The 27,949-nt window shown below is 40.1% G+C and overlaps 1 protein-coding gene and 1 long non-coding RNA gene across 4 annotated transcripts in view; one reads left to right on the top strand and one right to left on the bottom strand.

The window, feature by feature from the left end:
• mocos (molybdenum cofactor sulfurase) overlaps nt 1–8,850 on the top strand; it is a 139,292-nt gene extending 130,442 nt beyond the window's left edge. Inside the window, exon 14 of one of the 2 annotated variants that reach the window (XM_063043925.1) lies at nt 187–8,850. In XM_063043925.1, coding sequence (XP_062899995.1) covers nt 187–327 — 141 coding nt within the window. In that variant the 3' untranslated portion in view covers nt 328–8,850. The remainder of the gene's footprint in view (nt 1–186) is intronic. The other variant, XM_063043924.1, reaches the window with a different exon arrangement.
• LOC134344336 (uncharacterized) overlaps nt 1–27,949 on the bottom strand; it is a 59,558-nt gene that overhangs the window by 26,816 nt on the left and 4,793 nt on the right. The window lies entirely within an intron of this gene.

Raw genomic sequence — 27,949 nt, 5'->3', positions numbered from 1 at the left:
GTGAGATGCCATTTTACTATTTTCAGATGCTAAATACTGAAATAAGTGTAATAGAAAATAAATGAGCAGAAGAAATAATTGTTCATGGGATTTCACTTGGTCCATTAACCCAGATATATTTTCTTCAATGTAATCAAGAACACCTCAAAAAAAAACAGCTGTTAACAATAGTCTCATTCTTTCCAGATGACCTTTGGGGTATATCTGTTTCACAAGCTACCGACTACCTCAGGACATTCTGTGTTTCTGACTGTAGGATCCCAAGTATTTGTGAAAACCAAAGAGGAAAATACTGTTATGCCTTCTGAACAACACCATCCTCGGTAGCTGCTGCAGGAGTGAACATGCGTATCTGCCATGAGCATGAACATAACTTTACAATGATATAATGGATTATTGGTGGTTTTGATTTCTCATAGTAGAGTTGATGCTAAGTCAAATCTGAAAATCTATTACTATTCGACTGTTTCCTCATCTTAAAAACAATTCCTATGATGCATAAATTCCCCACAGAATAGAGAATTCTTAATTGAATCTTGTTTCAAATTTATTTAATTTTCTCCACATACTTGATTGTGGTGTAATTTCAAAGTTTTGGAGAATGTGTCAAGGAATTGTGTCATTTTTAAAAATTGTACGTAATTCACAATATACACTTTGATAATTTTATTTGTCAACATTTTAAAAATAAAACTAATACAGTAATATTTGTAAATTCAGATAGTTGCTATTGTAGCTGTGCTGAAATAATTTTGACTCCAAGAACAAATAAATCTGTAGCATAGGCCTTCAGCACTGTTACTAGTATATCCATGAAGCTAAATCTTCAGCGCCACAGCTGGGTTGTTGATCAAGCTCGTTTTTACTAATACAGTGCATTCCAAGTGAACTAACCTGCCTAAGTAAATACAAGCTTTTGTGATAGTAAATGGTTTGCCAACAGCTAGCTAAAAATCCAAGTCTTGCCTTTTCTTTTGCATTAGTGTTCTGAACCTCATCATTAATTGAGATGACAAAATTCATTTTTCCTATTAGCTGTCTCTCTATCACCATTGATTACGAGATTTGCGGAACTGCAGATTTGATCTGATCCTTTGGTTGTGGGATTGGCTAGCATTCGACTCATAACTGCTACTTCTGCTGTTTACCACAAATAGAATCTTTCACCAGCGTGCTACTTTTTTAAGGTACGCTTGGTGCTGTTGACAACATGTTACATTGTTCATTGAATTCCACTGACTTGTTAGTAATTGTAAAAGCCACAAGGTTATATATTGTGATATAATTCAATTCTGCTGATGCTAATTTCCAATCGCATATGTTTGTCCAAATATAACCTGCTGGATATCATCTGAATCTTATCTCATTTGGCACAGGAAGATGTCCTTTGTGTGAAGACAGAATTTCATCTTCATTTGTGCTATGCATTTGTCACCTCAATCTATGCTGTCAAGGATAGTTGCATCTGCACTGGTAGATTGGGGGGTGGGGAAAGATGAGATCATCTAGGTTTGTACACTCATGTTGGTTGTCATAATCCCATGCAGTCTCAGGCTGCCAGTGATGTTCTTCAGTTTCAGTAAGTTTCGCCAGAATTTGTCAAATGATGATTCAGTTTCAAAGTTGCTCAGTCACAGTATTTTCAGTGGCCTTTCTGCCTTAAATGCTTCCCCTAAGCAGTTTCAATGCTTAGGAGCCCTGATTTATTTTTATTTTATATTTGCTGTAATGCCATGGCGTCTAATCTAGTGAATGATGTTGAGGATTCACTCTCCAATATCTCCATCTGAATTTTCTTTGTATCTCTGGACCATACTTCTGAATTACACATGCACTCACAGAACAATAGTAGCTGTGCACATTTCCTAGATTTAAAAAACTATATACTGTCTTGATTTGCACCATTCGACAATAGCTGGATTCACTGATTCTCACCTGAATCATGGCCAATAGACTGAAATATGAAATTATGCCAAGAAGTAGACATACAAGGACTGCAGAAGGCAGTAAAATCCTTTTGTATATGGGTGCAGTTAAATTTTAGCAGAATTCTTAAAAATAAAGTGTTAGAATCTAATATGCATTTTTTTTTGCTCATCTCAATGCTATGCAATCAAGAGGGCCAACTGCATGCAGGCAGCACTGAGGCCAACACCGAATGCACTTAACTGGTACCACTCTTTCATTCATTCTGTAACTCCACAACAACAGGGCTCTGATATGGTAGGCTTTTTAAAGAAATGCATACTTGGCACCCAAGCTATGTCAACTGCGGCAACATCAAAGCTATTTCCAAATGCAGGGATTTTGTTAGCTTTGAATTTTACTTCTCTTGAAAATGATAGAAGTGGTTGATCTTTCCCCAGTTGGTCATGAGCCACATCCCCAAAGTAATTTGAAAGGTTATTTAATAAAAGGTGGTGGTTGATGTTCTTTTGCCATTTTTATTTAAAATGTATTGTGCTAAGCAAAGATTGATTAAAATTGGAGGAAGTACTATGTGAGAAAATAGTTTGCTCCAAGAGCAAGAAAAGAATCGTGGCACACAATTAATCTGAACTTGTTCATTCTGTTACAGACAGTAGTTAGCTGTCTGCTACATGCTGTTTTATGTAATTGGTGCATGCATTATTGAATTAACTACTTGTGAATGCTTCCAAGTTTGTTCTCATTTAAGTCATGAATTCTGACTATACCTAATGGCTCCAGTACAGAATCTTTCAGGAGTAAATTGGTTTACTGAAAATATAACTTTATTGATAACAAACATCTATAATCTGCCAGTTTCCTACCTGGCAATATTTAATTGCTAATCATAAATAATGTAATTTTTCAGGGCTGCAATCTAGGTAACAATTTTTTTAAATTAAAGCTTCCTTTAGCATATTACAATTCATTACCCCCTCCATTTTTCCAAATTGTATGCTGGGAACTCAGGTTTTTGAATAACGACTGAACTCTGACTGTCCATCACATCATTAGTAGGGCTTTCCACCATCTTCCCTGCTAGGAGGTTGAGTGAACATGCCAACTTCCTTAACAATGGGAATTAAGTCTTCCTCTAATTTATTGCAACTGATCTGGACATCAAACAACCAAATGTGAAATGCATTCTTTTAAATTTAGTTGGATAGCACAGCTGTGATGTTACATAGGGTATTTTTACTTTGTTATTTATCTAATATATCAAGTTTCTGTCAGATACTTCTACTCTTAACATTTCATAAATGATGTGAACAATTTACGAAATGTAAGAACACATACTACCAAGCTCAAGGACAGCTTCAATGCCGTGATTATGAGACTCCTTATTGTACCTCATACATTAAAGGTAAGCTGTTGATTTCTCAAACTACCTCATCATGCCCTTTGCACTTTATTTATTTACCTGCACAACTCTTCCTCTGCAGCTGTAACAGTGTTCTGCATTCTGCTTTTTTATCCTTTTTTTAAAAAAAGCTTCCTAGATATGAAATGATCTGTCTGGAAGGCATGCAGACAAGTGCTTTTCACTACTTAGTAGGTGACGATAATAAACCAGCTACCAATTTCCTAATCTCCATATGTATGGGCTGTTAAGGAGCCTGTTGCAAGCTATGACATTACATTGCTCTGGGTTCAGCCAACACTGAACCCTAGAATGCAACATAATTGTATCTCTGATCTGCTGGTTAATAGATTACATTTAGTAAAAAAAAATACAGAAATTGCCCTTATTTGTAATTGTATTTACATTATTAGATAACTTTCCCATTGAGGTAATGTGAGTAGAGATCAAGTGGGACAGCAAAATGAGTATTGAAGAGACAGAAAAATTGCTAATAGTCTTTGCTATTTATGGCTTTACTTCAAACTATCTTCTCAAAGCAGCTTACATACTTTAGAAATTACTTATTAGCATCAAAGTTTATTAAATCCTGTGTGCCTTTTACTTCTAGTAATATTGTACATATCAAGAAAACATTCCTTGTTTAGGCAGTGGGATCAAGATCTCTCATCAGCCAGAAAGGTACTTTTATTTTGTTATTAAATTCTCCAGCATGTATCTAGTCCAGATGGGGACAATGGGGACAGGTGGGGCTCATCAGCCTTGAATGGATTTTACTGTGGCCATACCCACCCACGGGAAAGGCTTTGGGAGTAAATGCCGAGGAAGAAACCCTAGGCAGGTTCCCTAAGGCAGTTTGATATTGTTTACAACTTCACTCTGGCAACCTCTATGATGACACTGGTGCCAAGCTGTATCAGTGTTTGCCCTTCCCTTGGACTACATCAGTAACTTGGAAGGGGGAGCCCTCTGCATGGGCAACAGCCGATTCTTCAAGTCTTCCCACCCAGGCTTGTGCTCTGGAGGGGACACAGTCCACCAGAGGCACAATCCCATGACCCCTGGGATCGATGGCTGCCTACTACTACTATCTAGTCCATGCAGTTGTGTCCGATGTATCACTGGTGATAATGTTCATGATGATTTGTATTATCTTGTATTAAATTTGAAGTATTTTAAGAGAGATCTTACAGTTAAGAAAAGGAATGAGGAAGTTTAAATAGACTGGGCAGGTTAAATCTCATCTCATCTCACCGAGATTTCTTTTCAGCTTGTATAAAAGCATCTGAGATGATGAATTACAGTCATACAATCCAAAAACAAAAAAAAATGCAGACACAAAATCTTCCCCAAGTTAAATTCATACATTTACGGAATGTAAACATAAGTATGTAGTTCAGAAGAAACTAGTATCATTATTCAGCCCTTCAGTAATACTATTATGCAAAATATACATTGGATTGACTGGCAATCTGTTGATTTATTTGGGGAACGCTAATACGTAAATGTATTAAAAGTATTCCTCAAATTAATGTCTATTTTGCTTTTCTAATTCCTATCTTGACTTTTTGAAAAAATTTGGTGAACTTTCACTCCTTTTTTCAGAAGATACTAATTCACTTTCACACAAGTCTGTCCAACAAATCAGAATGGACAGTGTTATTTTACTATTTCCCTCACAGGCATCAGTCCAGAACATCGACCTGGTGAGATGTGAGGCAGGTTATTTTATATTTCAGGAGGAAGAGTGTTGGAACTTTGGATAACTTCGAAATAAACTTAGGGCCACTGCAAGGAAAGTCATTTACACTTATATGATGCAGCACACTAATTTAAAAACAATGGACTGATAAAATGGAATCATGTTGATACACAAGGTGCTATAGTTCAAGGAAGTGTGCACAATCGTGTGGTTGCAGTATTGATTCAATAGACAATAGGTGTAGGAGTGGGCCATTCGGCCCTTTGAACCAGCACCGCCATTCACTGTGATCATGGCTGATCATCCACAATCAGTATCCAGTTCCTGCCTTATCCCCATTACCTTTGATTCCGCTATCTTTAAGAGCTCTATCCATCTCTTTCTTGAAAGCATCCAGAGACTTGGCCTCCACAGCCTTCTGGGGCAGAGCATTCCATATATCCACCACTCTCTGGGTGAAAAAGTTTTTCCTCAACTCCGTTCTAAATGGCCTACCCCTAATTCTTAAACTGTGGCCTCTGGTTCTGGACTCACCCATCAGCGGGAACATGCTTCCTGCTTCTAGTGTGTCCAATCCCTTAATAATCTTATAGGTTTCAATAAGATCCCCTCTCAGTCTTCTAAATTCCAGAGTATACAAGCCCAGTCGCTCCAATCTTTCGACATATGACAGTCCTGCCATCCTGGGAATTAACCTTGTGAACCTACGCTGCATTCCCTCAATAGCAAGAATGTCCTTCCTCAAATTTGGAGACCAAAACTGCACATAGTACTCCAGGTGTGGTCTCACCAGGGCCCTGTACAGCTGCAGAAGGACATCTTTGCTCTTATACTCAATTCCCCTTGTTATGAAGGCCAGCATGCCATTAGCTTTCTTCACTGCCTGCTGTACTTGCATGCTTGCTTTCAGTGATTGATGTACAAGAACACCTAGATCTCATTGTACTTCCCCTTTTCCTAACATGACTCCATTTAGATAATAATCTGCCTTCCTGTTCTTACCACCAAAGTGGATAACCTCACATTTATCCACAATAAACTGCATCTGCCATGCATCTGCCCACTTACCCAGCCTGTCCAAGTCACCTTGCATTCTCATAATTCTCCTCACATTTCACACTGCCACCCAGCTTTGTGTCATTGGCAAATTTGCTAATGTTACTTTTCCTTGGATCTTGGGGAATCTTCCACACTGCACAACTGTATTTGATAATCATTCTATCACATTCCTTGGAGTTGCTTGAACTGGCTTTCAGTGAAGTATCATGTCAGTCACTTACATTTTAGAATTCTACACATCTCATTTAACATTGCTGGTATCTGCATTGAAATAGAAAGATAAGAGCATTAAACTCATGTGCAGCACAGGATCCCATGGTGTAAACAGTTCCATCCCTCCCCCTCCTGTCTTCTCCTATCATTTTGGATCTCCCCCTCCCACTTTCAAATCTCTTATTAACTCTTCCTTCAGTTAGTCCTGACGAAGGGTCTCGGCCTGAAACGTCGACTGCACCTCTTCCTACAGATGCTGCCTGGCCTGCTGCGTTCACCAGCAACTTTGATGTGTGTTGCTTGAATTTCCAGCATCTGCAGAATTCCTGTTGTTTGTGTAAACAGTTTATTCGTCATATTGTTTTATGAGGTACCATCTTTGCTGTTTTATGTTGAGTAGAAGTCATATTGGGATGTTTATTAAAGTTTAAAGTAAATTTATCACTGAAGTATGTAAATTAGTAATTCTCCATTAATGGTAACCAATAATGGTAGTAATCATTAATGATAGTAATACTCCATATACAACTTCAGAGATCCCTAAAGATGGTATCACAGGTAGATTAGGAGGCACATGGAATGTTTTCTTACATAAGCCAGGTCATAAAATTTAAAAGCATGTAAGCCCTGGTAAAATTTTATAAAACTTTGGTGAGATCAAAGCTGAGATATAGATCTGGTCACCACGCGAAGAAGAATGCCATTGCATTGGAAAAGGTTTACAGAAGTTTTACCAGGATACTGCCATGGAAGGAATATTTCAGCTCTATGGAAAGATGAGACAGCTGGGTTTATTTTCTTAGAAGTGCAGGAATCTAATGGACTGCTGGATAGAGCTGTACAAAATAATGTAGGTGATAGGAAGCTTTTCCCCATAGGAAAGGTTTCCTAAGTCAGAGGGCATTAGTTTAGGGTAAGGGATAAGATTTAGATCTTATTTATGCATTTAAAGGATGTAATTTTATTTTATGCATTTAAAGGATGTAAGCTTGCAACTGACCCACATTTAACTGTACATCTCTAATTGCCTTCAGAAAGTGATGGTGAACTACTTTCTCAAACGACTGCAGTCATTGAGGTATGGATATACACAAACAATGCTGGAAGTTTCAGGAGTTTGGCCCATTTCTGGTGGAACTCTTAATTTTCTGATTCTGTTGTTATAATATTGATGACTGGAGGTCATCTACTTCCTAGCCAATGCCTCCTCTTTCTTTATCATACCATTCTTCAAAAGTAATAAAATGTTGAGTTACAGAATAAAATATAATTAAAAGCTTCCTTAGAATTGGGCAGAAGAGGGGGCAGGGTCCCAACAGCATACTGGGAAAATGGTAAAGCAATTTAGAGCAGAGAAATTAAAGAATGGCGATCAACTTAGAAAAATTCCTTAAATGAACCAAATCTCCACAAAATCCTAATGAAATTTTGCAGCTGACATGCTTTCTTTATAATTGCATCAATATGTTGGGTCCAGGATAGATCTTTCTTGATGTTAACATCCGGGAGCTTGAAGCTGCTCATTCTTTCCACTGCTGACCCCTTGATGAGAACTGCCATGTGTCCTGAAGGGGAGATCAATAAGCATCGATTACAACTTCCACTGAGGAAATCAGACCCCTCCTATCGACTCTATTTCAATTTGGTACAATATATCATTTAAATCTCACTGCAGTATCCTTCGATCCAAAGGAAATAATCCCAGTTTATCCAATCTTTTCCTTCTAGTTGAAATCCTTGAGTTTTTTGGTATATCCTTGGTATATTTTCTAGAATATCTATTTATAAACTCTGACTTCCATTAATGACTAAGAATTTACTGATTATTTCAAAATGAGTCAGGAACAAGAGGCCACACCATCAGTATTTCTGAACAACAGAATAAACAACAGGATAATGATATCAACAGTGAGATCCAATGGCCAGGAAGGTAATTCTGCAACACTCTGTGGAGGGCAAAGGGCATGACGAGGCACAGAAAAAGTCATGGTCACCCACTGCAACCAAGGAAGACCTAAGTTGCAAAGACTATTTGTACCACTGGACCTAGTTTCTGAGGTCGAAAGAATGTAACTGCCCAAGTGTAACATCTTTTCCACTTTAAAAACTCTCCTGGTTTCCTATCATTATCAAATACAATAGCCAACCACCTCTGAGGTATTGGGTTTAACTGTATTGGGAACTATTTTGATTCTTCAAACAAGAGAATTTACTAATTTTGGATATATGGCACATTCACGGGCAAATTTAGCAGAATAATCTTTGGGACAATTTGAAAAATGCCTTAGATGAACAATATTCCAGAATTTCACAACAGCATCAAACTGTTATGCTCTGATCCCTATCTTTCACATTGCGTAAAATTCACTAAGATGAGGCCTTAGCATTGATCACATGTTTTTACTAATTTTGAAAACTGAACAAGCAGTTCCAGGTCCCAAATTCAAATCCCACCAAAGCAGCTGAGAAATTTAAATTCAGATCAGTAATCTTGAAATAAGAAACAATGCCCTGAACGGGGAGGAAAGCTACCAACTTTTACTAGTTTGGACCTAAAATTGCTTCTAAATTGGACTAGCTTTAATTATATTGCTATTAGAAACATGTTTAGTTAATTAGAAAGAATTGAAGTTTGCTTTGACTCTCTTAGGCTTTTAAGGTCTAGACCTTACAAATTTTCATTAATACAATTGTTAAATTTATCTACTGAATTCTAGGGGCTTTATTAAACTGCTTATCCAGTTCCTCCTTTTCTGTCTTTCACGGCTATAAATAAAGGGTAGAATTCATCTTACAGCTATTTTGAGGTCAGACTTTGTGTTGTGTAATTGCCATGTACATGCAGAAAGGCCTAAGGTTAGATAGTGACAAGTTTTCAGGCCATGTCAGCATACTCACTGTGAGTTGCAAAAATTGGGCATGCCTCCCACAGGCGGCCTGCATGGATGAAAAGATTAATATTAGGCCCTCTGCTACACAAACGATGGTGAGGTTTCAAGGGGAAGGATCAAACCCAAACAGGATATGAAGGGAGGGAGGGAAGAGGGGGGAGGGAAAAATTATGAGCAGTCCTGGTTTTAGTTTTTAAAATAACACTTTCTGAAAAATACCACAAGATGATAAGACAAGGAGCAGAATTAGGCCAATCGGTACATTGAGTCTGCTCCTCTATTCCATCATGGCTGATATATGATCCCTCTTCTGCCTTCTCCCTGTGATCTTTGACACCTTTACTAATCAAGACCCTATCAACCTTCACTTTAAATACACCCAATGACGGCCTCCATAGCCAACTGCGGCAATGAATTTCTCTCTGTTCTAAAGGGACGTCCTATTCTGGGGCCATGCCCTCTGGTTTCTAGACTCTCTGACTATAGGAAACATCCTCTCGACATTCACTCTATCTTGGCCTTTCAGTATAAGACCATAAGATACAGGAGCAGAAGTAGGCCATTCGCCCATCGAGTCTGCTCCGCCATTCAATCCTGGGCTGATCCAATTCTTTCAGTCATCCCCACTCCCATGCCTTCTCTGCATACCCTTTGATGCCCTGGCTAATCAAGAACCTATCTATCTCTGCCTTAAATGCACCCAATGATTTGGCCTACACAGCCACTCGTGGCAACAAATTCCACAGATTTACCACTCTTTGACTAAAGTAGTTTCTCCGCATCTCTATTCTAAATGGCCGTCCTTCAATCCTGAAGTGGTGCCCTCTTGTCCTGGACTCCCCTACGTGGGAAATAACTTTGGCATATCTAATCTGTTCAGGCCTTTTAACATTCGCAATGTTTCTATGAGATCCCCTCTCATTCTCCTGAACTCTAGGGAATACAGCCCAAGAGCTGCCAGACATTCCTTATACGGTAACCCTTTCATTCCTGGAATCATTCTTGTGAATCTTCTCTGAACCCTCTCCAATGTCAGTATATCCCTTCTAAAATAAGGAACCCAAAACTGCACACAATACTCCAAGTGTGGTCTCACCTAGAAACATAGAAAATAGGTGGAGTAGGCCATTCGGCCCTTCGAGCCTGGATTGCCATTTATTATGATCATGGTTGATCATCCAACTCAGAACCCTGCACCAGCCTTCCCTCCATACCCCCTGATCCCCGTAGCCACAAGGGCCATATCTAACTCCCTCTTAAATATAGCCAATGAACCGGCCTCAACTGTTTCCTGTGGCAGAGAATTCCACAGGTTCACCACTCTCTGTGTGAAGAAGTTTTTCCTAATCTCAGTCCTAAAAGGCTTCCCCCTTATCCTCAAACTGTGACCCCTCGTTCTGGACTTCCCCAACATCAGGAACAATCTTCCTGCATCTAGCCTGTCCAATCCCTTTAGGATTTCATACGTTTCAATCAGATCCCCCCTCAATCTTCTAAATTCCAACGAGTACAAGCCTAGTTCATCCAGTCTTTCTTCATATGAAAGTCCTGCCATCCCAGGAATCAATCTGGTGAACCTTCTTTATACTCCCTCTATGGCAAGGATGTCTTTCCTCAGATTAGGGGACCAAAACTGCACACAATACTCCAGGTGTGGTCTCACCAAGGCCTTGTACAACTGTAGTAGTACCTCCCTGCTCCTGTACTCGAATCCTCTCGCTACAAATGCCAGCATACCATTCGCCTTTTTCACCGCCTGCTGTACCTGTATGCCCACTTTCAATGACTGGTGTATAATGACACCCAGGTCTCGTTGCACCTCCCCTTTTCCTAATCGGCCACCATTCAGATAATAATCTGTTTTCCTATTTTTGCCACCAAAGTGGATAACTTCACATTTATCCACATTAAATTGCATCTGCCATGAATTTGCCCACTCACCCAACCTATCTAAGTCACCCTGCATCCTCTTAGCATCCTCCTCACAGCTAACACTGCCGCCCAGCTTCGTGTCATCCGCAAACTTGGAGATGCTGCATTTAATTCCCTCATCCAAGTCATTAATATATATTGTAAACAACTGGGGTCCCAGCACTGAGCCTTGCGGTACCCCACTAGTCACTGCCTGCCATTCTGAAAAGGTCCTGTTTATTCCCACACTTTGCTTCCTGTCTGCTAACCAATTCTCTATCCACATCAATACCTTACCCCCAATACCGTGTGCTTTAAGTTTGCACACTAATCTCTGGTGTGGGACCTTGTCAAAAGCCTTTTGAAAATCCAAATATACCACATCCACTGGTTCTCCCCTATCCACTCTACTAGTTACATCCTCAAAAAATTCTATGAGATTCGTCAGACATGATTTTCCTTTCACAAATCCATGCTGACTTTGTCCGATGATTTCACCACTTTCCAAATGTGCTGTTATCACATCTTTGATAACTGACTCCAGCAGTTTCCCCACCACCGATGTTAGGCTAACCGGTCTATAATTCCCCGGTTTCTCTCTCCCCCCTTTTTTAAAAAAGTGGGGTTACATTAGCCACCCTCCAATCCTCAGGAACTAGTCCAGAATCTAATGAGTTTTGAAAAATTATCACTAATGCATCCACTATTTCTTGGGCTACTTCCTTAAGCACTCTGGGATGCAGACCATCTGGCCCTGGGGATTTATCTGCCTTTAATCCCTTCAATTTACCTAACACCACTTCCCTACTAACATGTATTTCGCTCAGTTCCTCCATCTCACTGGACCCTCTGTCCCCTACTATTTCTGGAAGATTATTTATGTCCTCCTTAGTGAAGACAGAACCAAAGTAATTATTCAATTGGTCTGCCATGTCCTTGCTCCCCATAATCAATTCACCTGTTTCTGTCTGTAGGGGACCTACATTTGTCTTTACCAGTCTTTTCCTTTTTACATATCTATAAAAGCTTTTACAGTCAGTTTTTATGTTCCCTGCCAGTTTTCTCTCATAATCTTTTTACCCCTTCTTAATTAAGCCCTTTGTCCTCCTCTGCTGAACTCTGAATTTCTCCCAGGCCTCAGGTGAGCCACTTTTTCTGGCTAATTTGTATGCTTCTTCTTTGGAATTGATACTATCCCTAATTTCTCTCGTCAGCCACGGGTGCATTACCTTCCTTGATTTATTCTTTTGCCAAACTGGGATGAACAATTGTTGTAGTTCATCCATGCAATCTTTAAATGCTTGCCATTGCATATCCACCGTCAATCCTTTAAGTGTCATTTGCCAGTCTATCTTAGCTAATTCACGTCTCATACCTTCAAAGTTACCCCTCTTTAAGTTCAGAACCTTTGTTTCTGAATTAACTATGTCACTCTCCATCTTAATGAAGAATTCCACCATATTATGGTCACTCTTACCCAAGGGGCCTCTCATGACAAGATTGCTAATTAACCCTTCCTCATTGCTCAAAACCCAGTCTAGAATACCCTGCTCTCGAGTTGGTTCCAAAAACCATCCCGCATACATTCCAAGAAATCCTCTTCCTCAGCACCTTTACCAATTTGGTTCACCCAATCTACATGTAGATTGATGTCACCCATTATAACTGCTGTTCTTTTATTGCACACATTTCTAATTTGCTGTTTAATACCATCTCCGACCTCACTACTACTGTTAGGTGGCCTGTACACAACTCCCACCAGCGTTTTCTGCCCCTTAGTGTTATGCAGCTCTACCCATATCGATTCCACATCTTCCCGGCTTAGGTCCTTCCTTTCTATTGCGTTAATCTCATCTTTAACCAGCAACGCCACCCCACCTCCTTTTCTTTCATGTCTATCCCTCCTGAATATTGAATATCCCTGAACGTTGAGCTCCCATCCTTGGTCACCCTGGAGCCATGTCTCTGTGATCCCAACTATATCATAATCATTAATAATAACAATCTACACTTTCAATTCATCCACCTTGTTATGAATGCTTCTTGCATTGACACACAAAGCCTTCAGGCGCTCTTTTACAACTCTCTTAACCCTTATACAATTATGTTGAAAAGTGGCCCTTTTTGATGCTTGCCCTGGATTTGTCAGCCTGCCACTTTTACTTTTCTCCTTACTACTTTTTGCTTCTACCCTCACTTTACACCCCTCTGTCTCTCTGCACTGGTTCCCATCCCCCTGTTGTGAACTAACCTCCTCTCGCCTAGCCTCTTTAATTTGATTCTCACCTCCCAACCATTCTAGTTTAAAGTCACCTCAGTAGCCCTCGCTAATCTCCCTGCCAGGATATTGGTCCCCCTAGGATTCAAGTGTAACCCGTCCTTTTTGTACAGGTCACGCCTGCGCCAAAAGAGGTCCCAATGATCCAAAAACTTGAATCCCTGCCTCCTGCTCCAATCCCTCAGCCACGCATTTATCCTCCACCTCATCGCATTCCTACTCTCACTGTCGCGTGGCACAGGCAGTAATCCCGAGATTACTACCTTTGCAGTCCTTTTTCTCAACTCTCTTCCTAGCTCCCTATATTCTCCTTTCAGGACCTCTTCCGTTTTCCTACCTATGTCATTGGTACCTATATGTACCACGACCTCTGGCTCCTCACCCTCCCACTTCAGGATATCTTGAACACGATCAGAAATATGCTGGACCCTGGCACCAGGGAGGCAAACTACCATCCGGGTCTCTGGACTGCATCCACAGAATCGCCTATCTGACCCCCTTACTATCGAGTCCCCTATTACAACTGCCCTCCTCTTCCTTTCCCTACCCTTCTGAGCTACAGGGCCGGACTCTGTGCCGGAGGCACGGCCACTGTCGCTTCCCCCGGGTAAGCTGTTCCCCCCCCAACAGTACTCAAACAGGAGTACCTATTGTTAAGGAGCACAGCCACCGGGGTACTCTCTATTACCTGACTCTTCCCCTTCCCCCTCCTAACCGTGACCCACTTGTCTGAGTGCCTTATAGAGCCTCAACATCACATCCCTGCTCTTATATTCTATACCTCTAGAAATGAATGCCAACATTGCATTTGCCGCCTTCACCACTGACTCAACCTGGAGGTTAACCTTTAGGGTATCCTGCACAAGGACTCCCAAGTCCCTTTGCATCTCTGCATTTTGAATTCTCTACCCATCTAAGTAATAGTCTGCCCATATATTTCTTCCACCTAAGTGCATGATTGTACACTTTTCAACATTGTATTTCATTTGCCACTTTTTTTGCCTGTTCCCCGAAACTATCTAAGTCTCTTTGCAGGCTCTCTGTTTCCTCAACACTATCCACTCCTCCACCTATCTTTGTATCATTGGCAAATTTAGCCACAAATCCATTAACCCCATAGTCCACATCATTGACATACATCGTAAAAAGCAATGGTCCCAACACCGAACCCTGTGGAACTCCACTGGTAACTAGCAGCCAGCCAGAATAGGATCCGTTTATTCCCACTCTGTTTTCTGCTGATCCTGTAATTTTCTAACTTCCCTGTAATTCCATGGGCTCTTATCTCGCTAAGCAGCCTCATGTGTGAGACCTTGTCAACAGACCTTCTGAAAATCCAAGTAGACCACATCTACTACATCTCCTTTGTCTACCCTGCTTGTAATTTCCTCAAAAAAATTTGCAGTAGGGTAGTCAAGCAGGATTTTCCTTTAAGGAAACCATGCTGGCTTTGGCCTCTCTTGTCATGTGCCTCCAGGTACTCCGTAATCTCATCCCAAACAATCGATTCCAATAACTTCCCAACCACTAATATCAGGCTAACAGGTCTATAATTTCCTTTATGCTGCCTCCCACCCTTCTTAAATAGCGGAGTAACATTTGCAATTTTCCAGTCACCCGGTACAATGACAGAATCTATCGATTCTTGAAAGATCATTGTTAATGCCTCCACAATCTCTCCAGCTACTTCCTTCAGAACCCGAGGGTACATTCCATCAGGCCCAGGAGATTTAACCACCCTCATAGTTGTAATTTTCACTGCACATACTTCAACTTCTCTGACACTCTTTAATGTCCAGTAAACTGCAGATGTCTTCCACTGTGAAGATTGATGCAAAATACGCATTCAGTTCCTCTGCCATCTCTACGTCTCTCATTACAATATCTCCAGCATAATTTTCTATTGGTCCTATATCTACCATCATCTCTCTTTTACTCTTTGTATACTTAAAAAAGCTTTTAGTATCTTCTTTGATATTAGCTGCCAGCTTCCTTTCATAATTCATCTTTTCCTTCCTGATGACCTTCTTAGTTTCCTTTTGCAAGTTTTTAAAAGCTTCCCAATCCTCTATCTTCCCACTCGCTTTGACTTCCTTGTATGCCCTCTCTTTTGCTTTTATTCTGGCTCTGACTTCACTTGTCAGCCATGGTAGTGTCCTTCTTCCATTTGAAAATTTCTTCTTATTTGGAATATATCCGTCTTGCATTTCCATCATTTTTCACAGAAACTCCAGCCATTTCTGCTCTGCTGTCCTTCCTGCTAGTGTTCCTTTCCAGTCAACTTTGGCCAGTTTCCCTCTCATGCCATTGTAATTTCCTTTATTCCACTGAAGTACTGACACATTGGAATTTAGTTTCTCCTTCTCGAATTTCAAAGTGAACTTGATCATATTGTGATCACTGTTCCCTAAGGGTGACTTAACATTAAGCTCTCTTATCACTTCCGGATCATTGCACAACACCTAATCCAGCACAGCTGGTCCCCTAGCGGGCTCAACAACAAGCTGTTCTAAAAAGCCATCCCTTAAACATTCTACAAATTCTCTCTCTTGAGGTCCACTACTGGTCTGGTTTTGCCAATCCACTTTCATGTTAAAATCCCCAACGAATATCATGACATTGCCCTTTTGACACGCCTTTTCTATCTCCTGCTGTAATTTGTAATCCACATCCTGGCTGCTGTTTGAAAGCCTGTATACAACTGCCACGAGGGTCCTTTTACCCTTGCCATTTCTTAACTCAACCCATAGAGACTACACCTTACAATCCTATGTCATCTCTTTCTAATGATTTAATATTATCTCTTATACACAGGTCCACACCACCCCCTCTGCCTACTAACCTATCTTTCCAATATACCGTATATCCTTGGACTTTCAGCTCTCAATGGCAGCCATCCTTTAGCCAAGTTTCAGAGATGGCCACAATGTCATACTTGCCAATCTGCAGCTGAATTTCAAGATCATCCATTTTATTTCTTAATGCTGCATGCATTCAAATACAAAACTTACAGTCCAGTATTTGTTGCTTTCTGTTTTAACTGCACCATGCCTCTATTGCCCTGTAAATTATCCCACTGGCTGTGATTATGTCTCATCTCCTGCCTGTCCTTTCTATCATTTCTGTTGCACATTATCTTTGATTTATTTCCATTTTCTCCTTCCTTAGCCCTATCACTCCAGTTCCCATCCCCCTGGCAAATTAGTTTAAGCCCTATTAAACCTGCCTGTTAGGTTATTGAACCCTTTTGGGTTCAGGTGTAACCTGTCCTTTTTGTACAGGCCAAAAGAGGCCCCAGTGATCCAGGAACCTGAAGCCCTGCCCCTTACACCAGTCTCTCAGCCACACATTAATATGCTTGATGATGTTATTCTGGTGCTTGTTAGCATGTGGCACAGGCAGCAATCCTGAAATTACTTCCCTGGAGGTCCTGCTTTTCAGCTTCCTATCCAACTCCCTGAATTCTCTCTTCAGGACATTCTCCCTTTTTCTACCTATGTCATTGGTACCAACATGTACCAAGACTTCTGGCTGTTTACCCTCTCCCTTCAGAATACACTGCACCCAATCTGAGACATCCTGACACCTGGGAAGCAACACACCATGCAGGTATCTCTAACAGGCTGACAGAACTTATTGTCTGTTCCCCTCATATGGAATCCCCTATGACTACCGTATTCCTCACCTTCTTCTCTCCCTTCTGCACCACGGAACCAGGCTCAGTGCTAGGGACCCGATCACTGTGGTTGTCCCTTGTCAGTTCACCGCCCCTGCCCCCCAACAGTATCAAAAACAAGATAACAATTACTGAAGGAGATGGCCACAGGGGTGCTCTCTACTATATGAGCTTTTCCCTTCCTTTCCCTGACACACACTTATCTAATTCCCACAGTCTCGGGTGACTAACTCCCTGTCGCTCCAATCCATCTCCTACTCACTTTCTCTAATAAGCTGTAGGTCATCAAGCCGCAGCTCCAGATCCCTAACACAGTCTCTCAGGAGCTGCAGCTGCATCTCGGTGCACCTGGCGCAGATGTGGCCATCTGGGAGACTGGAAGATTCCCAGGGTTCCCACATCTGACACCCACAGCAAAGTACTAACTCTATAGACATGCTCTCTGTTCCTCAAAAAATGCAAGGAAAAAATGAAGTCTACTTACCCACTTACCTCACCGAAGCCTGAATGAGCCAAAGTCCTACCATTCTGACTCAGACCACTCCATCAATGACTGCTCCGCTAGGCAGTTTGTCCCTTTCGTGCCTGAACCTTCCCTGCTCTCCAACACACAATTGGTGCTACAGTTATAGCTGAGTTCCTGCCAAGCTCTCCCCTCTTAACCTTAGATCCCGGACCTGTGCACTGCCTCCTCTCTCGAGCTCTCCAACTCATGACTGATGTGTCGGTTATCCAATAGGTTTCAATGTGATCCCCACTTATCCTTTTAAACTCCATTGAGTACAGGCCCAGAGGGATCAAATGCTCCCCCTTTCATTTCTTCGGGTCATTCTTATGAACCTCCTTTGGAACCCTTCCAATGCCAGCACATCCTTTCTTAAATAAGGGACCCAAAATGCTCACAATACTCCAGGTGCCATCGAACCAATACCTCATAAAGCTTCAGTATTACATCCTTGCTTTTACATTCAAGTCCTATCGAAATGCATGCTAACATTGCATTTGCTTTCTTTACCATGGACTCAACCTGCAAGTTAACCTTTAGGGAATCTTGCACAAGGATTCACAAGTCCTTTACAGCTCTGATTTCTGAATTTGGTCCCCACTTAGAAAATGGTCTATGTCTTTATTCCTTCTACCAAAATGCATGACGGTATACTTCACTACACTGTATTCTATCTGCCACTTCCATGTCCATTCTCCAAGTCCTGCTGACTGCTTCTTCAACACTACCAGTCCCTCCACCTACCTTTGTATCTCCTGAAAACTTGGTCAGAAAGCTATCAATTCCATCATCCAAATCACTGACTTATCATCAAAGGAAGTGATCCCAACACTGGTCCAATAGAAGGGTTGTTAAGTACCCAAATGGCATGTTACTGATGGATTTTCGCTAGGATCCTTCAAAATCACCTAAACTTACATATTTGTATTATATTTTCTTATGACTCAGAGGTCTCTGCCTGCTACCAGAGAAATCTCATTTATCCTGCTTATTTCCCTGTAACCCAATTGCCCCTGGTTTTTTCAACCATCAACTATCCAGAAATAATAGGGATAATTTGCAAAGGACAATCAAATGATTGGAAATACAAGGATTTAAAATTCTGAAGATGCTTAAAATTCTTCCCTCATATGCACTGTGAAAACAAATAATTCCTGACAATCTCAGAGAACGCTGTTCAATTGTTAATTATTTTAATGAATTCGTTGATTTCTGCACTATTTGAGGTGGAATATAGTATGTCCAAAGTGTAACATATTCAGGCACTAAATAATATGTAATTTAGGGGTGTGAAAGCAAATATATACAAAATATTGATCATATAAAGCCTTAAACATAGCTCAAAACATTGGAAGTGATGATATCCTCATACTACATGTCCTTTTACATCCCTCTTTCTTATCAAACCACAATCCCCTGTGGGACTTGTATGCTGAAAATGGTGTAAGTGTGCAATTCTCACTCTCCAAAGAATAATCTTACCATTGTCACTTCATCAGTTAAAATCCACAAGCAATGTAACTAATTAAGGGGAATTAAAGGTTGTGAGAAGGCAGGTAGATAGAGCTGAGTTTACAGACAGATCAGCCATGATCTTACTGAACGGTGGGGCAACCTCGATGGGCCGGATGGCCTACTCCTGCTCCTGTTTCTTATGTTCTTATGCATAATCAATACAGGCAAGCTGAAGGAAATGAGAAGGTACCTTCAATTGCAGTCACCAGATGAAATACAGTCTGTGAGGACAGTATAGAAATGGGATCTGAGCATGATGAAACTCCAAGCACAAGCACAGTTAGGCAGAGGGAAATAGCAGCACTGGTCTAACTTGCCAGACAGCAAGTTCTTCTGAAGAGACACGGCAGATGACTTGGACAGAGATGTGTTACTACAGATGCGGGAACCTGGAGCAATATAAAAAATGCTGGAAGAAGTCAGCATCTTGCAGCTTTAGAGACTTATCACCTTTCCCTGTACCTCCGTAGAAATTAGTTGCCTTGGAAACATTTGTTGGCTCAGGAAAGACCCATTATTCCTTTCCATTTTCTCTCGCACCTTCTATCCTGATAAAAGATCTATTTCCCCAAAATGCTGTGTTGTTCCAAGACAACATGGTATATACTGTTGACTCCAAATATATGAATAAGGTTTTCATCTATGTTCTCTGGGTATTCTTATCCTATCCGGGTGACTTATTGTCTTGGAGTTGCTACAATCCTATAATATCCAGTGGAGATAGTTTAGAAGAACATTTTGGTGACTAATCCTTATTCATATTTCTGAGACTTCACGCTCAGCCATACTTTGTCTTATGGCGTACTTTTATATTAGAATATGCAAGTTAACCGTGATGCTTCTTCCCCAGGTGCAGATATCTCTTCACATTCCCTATCTCCTTTGTTAAATAGTAAGATCACATTACTCAAGAAATCTGTAGGATATTGGAAGACTATAACCAGACCACCAACTGCTTTCATAGTCACCTCTTTCAGAACTCTTGTCCTTAGGATTTTCACATTTTCAACTAATTAATATCAGTAGAGCTTAATTTACTTTACTCCCTCATTTTCACTGAAACCTTGTTCTTCTGTATTACCGGGAACATTTTTTTGATGCACCCCACCATCAAGGTATGTTTTTACCCCACTGTTGGATTAACAACAGAAGATGCTTAAAATACTCAGCAGTTTGGGCAACGTATTTTGAGAGAGGAAAAGGTCAATGTTTTAGGTCAAAGACTCTTTATCAGAACTGAGGAAGAGAGAATTTAAAGTTTTAATTTGCAGAAAACATCAGGAGGCTGGGGGCTGATATCCCCTTTTCACTTTCCATTGATGTTGCTTAATTTGCGGAGTATTTCTAGTATTTTCTGGCTTTATTTCAAATTTCAAACATTTTAAGTCTTTAGGACAGTCTATCAGATTATGGTGACTTTCCTTGAAGCATCTTCACAAGAAGATTGTTAATTAATCCTTCTGGTAAGCTTAAAATATCATACTCCCTAACTGAGTCCTTAACATAGCAATCTAAAAATTCAGTTTCTACATATTGTAAGAATTCATCCTCAGTGTTATTAGCACTAATTGGATTTACCTAGTCTAAATGTAGGTTAAGGCAATCCATGATTATTTGGTAAGCCCTGAATCAGTGCCTTGTACTTAGCCCCTAACCCTTTGTTCACAAAAATGAGTATTACGACCAGGGATTTGATCAATTTAACTAAGAGTTTTTATTTGTGAATCACATGCTCCTTCCCCCCCCCCACCACAGTAGAACCAAAGACAATCAGGGAAATTTGTAAAACATGAAAAACTAAATATTTAAGAATAGAAATGTCAGTACGTCAAAAATATTCAGCCCCCTTTGCTCAGTACTTAGTTGAACCACCTCTCACAGTATTACAGCTAATTGTCTTCTTGGATAAGTCTCTATTAGCTTTATAAGTATTTATTAGCTTTGCACAATATGATGGAGCAAGATTGTCCATTTCCCCTTACAGAATTGCTCAAAATGTGCCAGGTTAGTTGGGGAGCAGTGGAGGACAGCACTCTTGATGTCTTGCTGGAGATGTTTGGGTTAAGGTCAGGACTCTGACTGGGCCTCTTAAGGACATCAATTTTCATTATGTGAAGCCATTCCATTGTTGTTCTTGCAGTGTGCTTTGGGTAGTTGTCCTGCTGAAAGACAAACTTCCTCCCCAGTTTAAGCTTCCTGGCGGAGGTTAGCAAGTTTCTTTATTCAGGATCTCTTTGTATTTAGCAACATTCATTTTCCCATCAATCTTGTTGGAACAGTATGGTGAATCTTGTATTCTTTACACAGTTAGGCCTAAACATGACTCCAAACCCAGTATGATAACTGCCCTCTGATAATGGCCAAGTGAAAAATTTACGGAAGATGAATTAGAAATGGGTATCACATTACTTGAGCAAAGCTGAGTTACATAACATATTAGAGTCCAAAACTAAATAGTTTCCCATATAGAACTGAAGTGGGAAGGTATTTCTTCACTTGATAAATGGCTTAAATTGTGAAGCCATTTACCAGTCTGTCAGTCCGAAAAGTTATGTCTTAGCAATGTTTAATTAGATTAATTTTGTAAAAGTTAAGGCTACTAGCATCATTTTTAGTTAACAGCTCAAAGAATAATTTGTTTATTATTTTCCAATAAAGGATGTGAACTGTGTTTGCAAGAGTAACATATATTGCCTTTTCTCAGTTATCATTAAATAGGTAGCTGTGGTAGGAGTATCAGGCCAATTTCTACAATTGTTTGAGCCAATTCATGAACACTGAAAATAAAGGAATATGAAAGTAATATCCAAGGGCAGTGTTTGATTTTGAATGAAATTAACAAGGTGTTTTTTTCCATATGCCTGCTGCCCTTGACCTGATGGTAAATGATGCAGGCTATTTGAGAGATTTTATAGAAGAATCTTAGGAAGATTTCAGTGGTATGTATACCTTGTAGATTTCTTCTTGTTACTGATATACAAACATATGTGATATGTAAGAAAAAGAAATAGAAGGGAATGAGAAACTTCTTCACTCAGAGGGTGATAAATACGTAGAATTCTTCAGGTAGGGTACTGTGGAAGCTCTGTAATCTTGTTCTTACAAAACAGATCAATATCCTTCTGAATATTGCATTAGAAGAGTCAATAGCAAACAGCAGGAAAATAGCATTGAGGGAAATCAGTCATGATTTTGTTAAACGGTGGAGTAGCCTTGATCTACCAAATAGCATATTCCTGCTTCTGTTTTCTCTGTTCCCCTACTACCATCAAGGCACTATAATATACAAGACAATTTCCATTCCTTTTGTATTTTATGTTGCAGTTGATCCATTGGAGATCAAAACAACAAGGAGATTCCTACTTGTTTTATTTCTCAGCTTCACACTGATGACTGTCTAAAATAAAACTGGGCGTATCTGACTCATAAGCTGTAGGTTGTTGAATCATTTCCATTCTCCTAACATCTTTTATGTAAGAAAGGTGCAAGCTGAAGCAATTGCTGCCTGATTATTTCTGGTACTCTTTAGGATCACTGCCTAGTTTCTGATGTCATAGCCTATGTTCTACTGAGCTACTCATAAAAATTAAAATATATATAGTTACCAGGTTCATTATCCCTGTTGCTACATATTATCGTTCACTAAAAATAAATAATAATTTTCATTAGAGGCAATCATTGGAAAATAATAAAATTAATACATGATCTTAAAGATACAAATGTTTTCTATCTTTGTATACCCAGACTAACTGTATAAAAAGCATTCGCCGGGTAAAACAAATATTTCTTCCTCTCCAAATTAGTGCATTTGCAGTCCGTAATGTCTTCATCAGATACAAGACATTTTAAACAAGAAGCTTCCTGCCATCTATTAAACAGGCACTGCAGATCATCCTTTTGAGAATCATCACTACACGACACATTAAAAGATCTGAATTTATGGCCGTTTATGATAATTTTATCTCTGTCCATGCAGTGCGTAAGCAGTTTAAAATCATTCAACAAACGTAACCAAGTTGAAGCATCCCACAGTTCAGAGATTCTGGGTTTTCATTGCTCGCATAATCAAGTAAGATCCATCTCAAAATCCCCTCCAACATATTTATGTCAAGTCACAATAACATCAGTGAGATTTAAGTGTAAAGCATTACAGAAGCGATACCTTTTTTTTAATCAAACTGATCGAATGGTAAAGAATATCAGCCATAAGAGGAACAGAACAGTAAGTTCAAGTTTTTTTATAAAATTATTGCATTATGTGTCAGGAGGAGCAGAGCAAGATTTTGGGCTTGAAAGAAAGTTCAGGTTTATGTTTAAATCAAAATGCATATCTTCACAACACATGACTTCCCCGGAACAAGTTCTGCTACTAAACTTTCAGCACACCCATTCTCAACAGTTGGCCTCTGGGGCACACAACATTACATTTTTAAAGGATTTCTCAAAAAGGCCTATAACTTAATGTACTTTGGAATTCATTTCCACAGAATTAGTAGAGTTTCTACCTTGATAACTCATCCATATTTAATATTCAGAATCAGGTTTATTATCACCGGCATGTGTCATGAAATTTGTTAACTTAGCAGCAGCAGTTCAATGCAAACATAATAAAGAAGAGAAAAAAAAAAGTAAATCAATTACAGTCTATGTATATTGAATAGATTAAAAATTGTGCAAAAACAGAAATAATACACATTTTTTACCAACAGAACAACACCATCCCCTCTAACTTCCTACCTGTCCTTTTGATACAATGTGTATCCTTGGATATTAAGCTCCCATCTATAATCTTCTTTCAGCCATGATTCAGTGATGCCTACAACATCATACATGCCAATCTGTAACTGCTAAAGTTCATCTACTTCATTCTGCAAATATAACACCTTCAGTCCTGTATTCACGCTTTTCAATTTTGTCCACCTTTTACATTGCAACTCATCCTATCAGGACAATGATAGGATGCAAAAGTGGGCTGAGAAGTGGCAGATGGAGTTCAGCCCAGATAAGTGTGAGGTGGTTCATTTTGGTAGGTCAAATATGATGGCAGAATATTGTATTAATTGTAAGACTCTTGGCAGTGTGGAAGATCAGAGGGATCTTGGGGTCCATGTCCGTAGGACACTCAAAGCTGCTGCACAGGTTGTGTGATTAAGAAAGCATACGGTGCATTGGCCTTCATCAACTGTGGGATTGAGTTCAAGAGCTGAGAGGTAATGTTGCAGCTAAATAGAACCCTGGTCAGACCCCACTTGGAGTACTGTGCTCAGTTCTAATCACCTCGCTACAGGAAGGATGTGGAAACTATAGAAGGTTGCAGAGGAGAATTACAAGGATGTTGCCTGGATTGGGGAGCATGCCTTATGAGAATAGGTTGAGTGAACTTGGCCTTTTCTCCTTGGAGTGACGGAGGATGAGAGATGACCTGATAGAGGTGTACAAGCTGATGAGAGGCATTGATCGTGTGGATAGTCAGAGGCTTTTCCCAGGGCTGAAATGGTTAACACAAGAAGGCACAGTTTTAAGGTGCTTGGAAGTAGGTGCAGAAGGAATGTCAGGGGTGACTTTTTTTATGCAGAGAATGGTGAGTGCGTGGAATGGGCTACCAGCGATGGTGGTGGAGGCAGATACAATAGGGTCTTTTAGGAAGCTCCTGGATAGGTACATGGAGCTTAGAAAAATAGAGGGCTATGGGTAACCTTAGGTAATTTCTAAAGTAAGTACATGTTCGGCACAGCATTGTGGGCTGAAGGGCCTGTATTGTGCTGTAGGTTTTCTATGTTTCATCCTGTTGACTGCAATTTTGCACTATCATCAGTCTCTCCTTGCGAGCAGTCTCATTACACATTGCCTTTGTTGGTAACCCAACCCCTTCCTCCTATACCAGTTCCCCAGCCACGCATTCACCTGCCAAATCATCCTATTCTTACCCTCACTGGCACGTGGCACAGGCAGCAATCCAGACATTACTACCGAGGAGGTCCTGTTTTTCAGCATTCTATCTAGCTCCCTAAAATCTCTTTTCAGGACCTCCTCACCTTGTCTATCTATGTCATTGCTGCAAATATGCACATCTTCTGGCTGCTCACCCTCACGCTTGAGAATGCCATGGACCAGATCCGAGACATCCCTGATCCTGGCACCAGGGAGGCAACATGCCATCCAGGTGTCTATATCGTGCCCACAGAATCAAGTTTCTATTCCTTTGACCAATGAATCTCCTATCAATACTGCAGTCCTCTTCACCTTCTTCTCTTCTAAGCTAGGGCACCAGACTCTGTGCCAGAGACCTGGTCACTGTGGCTCCGACTTGGTAGGTCATTCCACTCAACTGTATTTAATATTATATACTTATTATTGGGGGGGGGGGGAACAGCCACAGGAGTACTCTACACTGGTTGTGCATTTTCCCTCCTTCTGCTGACAGTCACTCATTGCTGTCTGCAAGGAATCTGTATGTTCTCCCCATTATTGTGTGGCTTTTCTCCAGGTACTCTGGTTTCCTCCCACATTCCAAAAATGTATGGTTAGGGTTAGTGAATTGTGCACATGTATGGTTAGGGTTAATACATTGGTGCTGGAAACCTCAGTAACACTCATGGACTGCCCAGCACAATCGTCACGGATTTGATTTGACACAAAAAAAAACGCATTTCACTATTTGTTTCAAATAAAACTAATCGTTTCTCATTTTATTTTTCAGTAAAAACTTGATGCCAAGTCACAAAAGAATTATCAAAAGGATGGTCAAATATGTGTGATTTTAGTCCTCTTCTTAGGGAGTCCTTCTTAGTCAAAGATTATTTGTTTCCAATCCAGTTAACTGGATTCTACTGGAGTCTGCTGAAAGGCCAAGGGGATCCATAGACACACATGTTTATCCTGTTTTCTGCATTTCCAGGGTTAAAATGAATATTTAGCACTTCATTATTCCTTTGTGAAACAGCTTTTCTCCCCTTTTATGTGTTCAGTTTTCCCTTACTGCTACAAATTTTTTGCTTCTAAAACCCAAGATTACCATTGTATTGCCGAATTACTTTTGGTTTTACAGTGCCTTTTATTTTCTTTAATCTTTGCATAACCTTGCACTATGGGTGTTTCCTGTTTGCTACATTCCTGAGAAAACTATCATGGGTGAGGAGGAGAAAAAAGCCAAATTGCCATAAGACATTTTATGAAACATTTTGTGTGTTTGTCTACATGACAGCGCAATAGGTTTGGCGAAAAAGGTGGCATTACTCCTTAATTGAAAATATTCATTCTTTACTACATTATTGTATTTTAGTAGGATTCAATTGTGACATTCATTTGTCAATTGGCTCAACATATAATATTGTTTTACATTTAATTTTTATTCATGCAAAGTTAGTTTGCTAATTGTTCTATCCGCTTTTAAAATTAACTGTAACTTCTTGTGAACAGTATTGACTAATTTTACAAAATGTATCGAAAACAAATTACTTCCTGTCTCATTCATTAGAGAACATGGAACAGTACAGCACAGAAACAGGTCGTTTGGCCTTTCTAGTCTGTGCCAACTTGTTCTTCTGCCAAGTTCCGTACACCAATCCAGGCCATAACCCTCTATACCCCTCTCATACATGTATTTATCCAAACTTCATTTAAATGTTGCATTTGAACCTGCATCCACCACTTCTGCCAGCAGCTCATTCCATATTCTGACCACCCGTGACTGAAGAGGTTGCCCTTAAATATTTCACCTTTCATCCTAAGCCTATTACCTCTAGTTCCAGTCTCACCCAACCTCTGGGGAAAATGCCTACATATATTAACACTATCTATACTGATCATAATTTTATTTAAGATCTCCCCTCATTCCCCTGCACTCTGGGTAATAAAGTCTTAACCTATTCAACCTTTACCTGTAACTCAGGTTCTTAAGTCCTGGCAACATCCTTCTCACTTTTCTCTTTGAAGCTTTTTAATATCTTTCTGTAGGCAAGTGCATAAATATTCCCATTCAACCTCACCGATGTCTCACACTATTTCAACATTACATTCCACACCCTGTACTCAGTGCTTTGATTTATGAAAGATAATGTGCCGATTTTTTTCTTTACAACCCTATCTACCTGTGATACCACTTTCAAAGAATTATTGATCTGTATTCTCAGATCCCTTTGTTCTACTGCACACTTTGATGTCCTACCATTCACTGTGTAAGTACTGCATTGGTTTGTCCTGCCAAACAGCAAAACCTCACACTTGTCTGCATTAAATTCCACCTGCGATTTTTCAGCCGGTCTAGATCAGCTGATAGCCTTCCTCACTGTCCACTACGACCCCAATTTTTGTGTCATCTGCAAATTTGCTGATCCATTTTTCCACATTATCACCTAAATGATGAATGTAAGTAGGTAATAAATAACAACAGACCCATCAGCGATCCTTGTGGTCAGAGGCTTCTTGTCAGATACAACCATCAACTGCCACTCTCTGTCTTCTGCCAAGTCAATGCTGAATCCAGTGACGTAACGTTCTGGAACAGCACCCAAGCCAAGCTTTGTCAAAGGCCTTGCCACCTATGATGCCAAACAAGTTCCATCTGCCTGCATGTGGTTGATATGCCTTTCAAAATACCTTTTAAATACAGATATTACATCTGCTTCCCCTGGAAGGGTGTTCCACATATATATCCCTCTTTGTGCAAAAGAAACTTTCCTTGTAAATGGTATTTAAGGTTTCCGCTTTCACCTTAAACTTCTTCCTTCCAGTATCTGGTACTCCTGCACATGGAAAAACACTATTTATCCAATCTACAGTGTATGCCTCTGAGAATTTTATATTTCTATCAGGTTGCACCACCAGCCTCCAATCCTCCAAAGAAAATACTCTTAAGTCTGTCCAACCACT

Source organism: Mobula hypostoma, chromosome 3 (genome assembly GCF_963921235.1).
Source record: "Mobula hypostoma chromosome 3, sMobHyp1.1, whole genome shotgun sequence".
Classification (NCBI taxonomy): domain Eukaryota; kingdom Metazoa; phylum Chordata; class Chondrichthyes; order Myliobatiformes; family Myliobatidae; genus Mobula; species Mobula hypostoma.
Note: the sequence above shows the minus strand (reverse complement) of the source record. Positions and strands in the feature narration are given on the sequence as shown.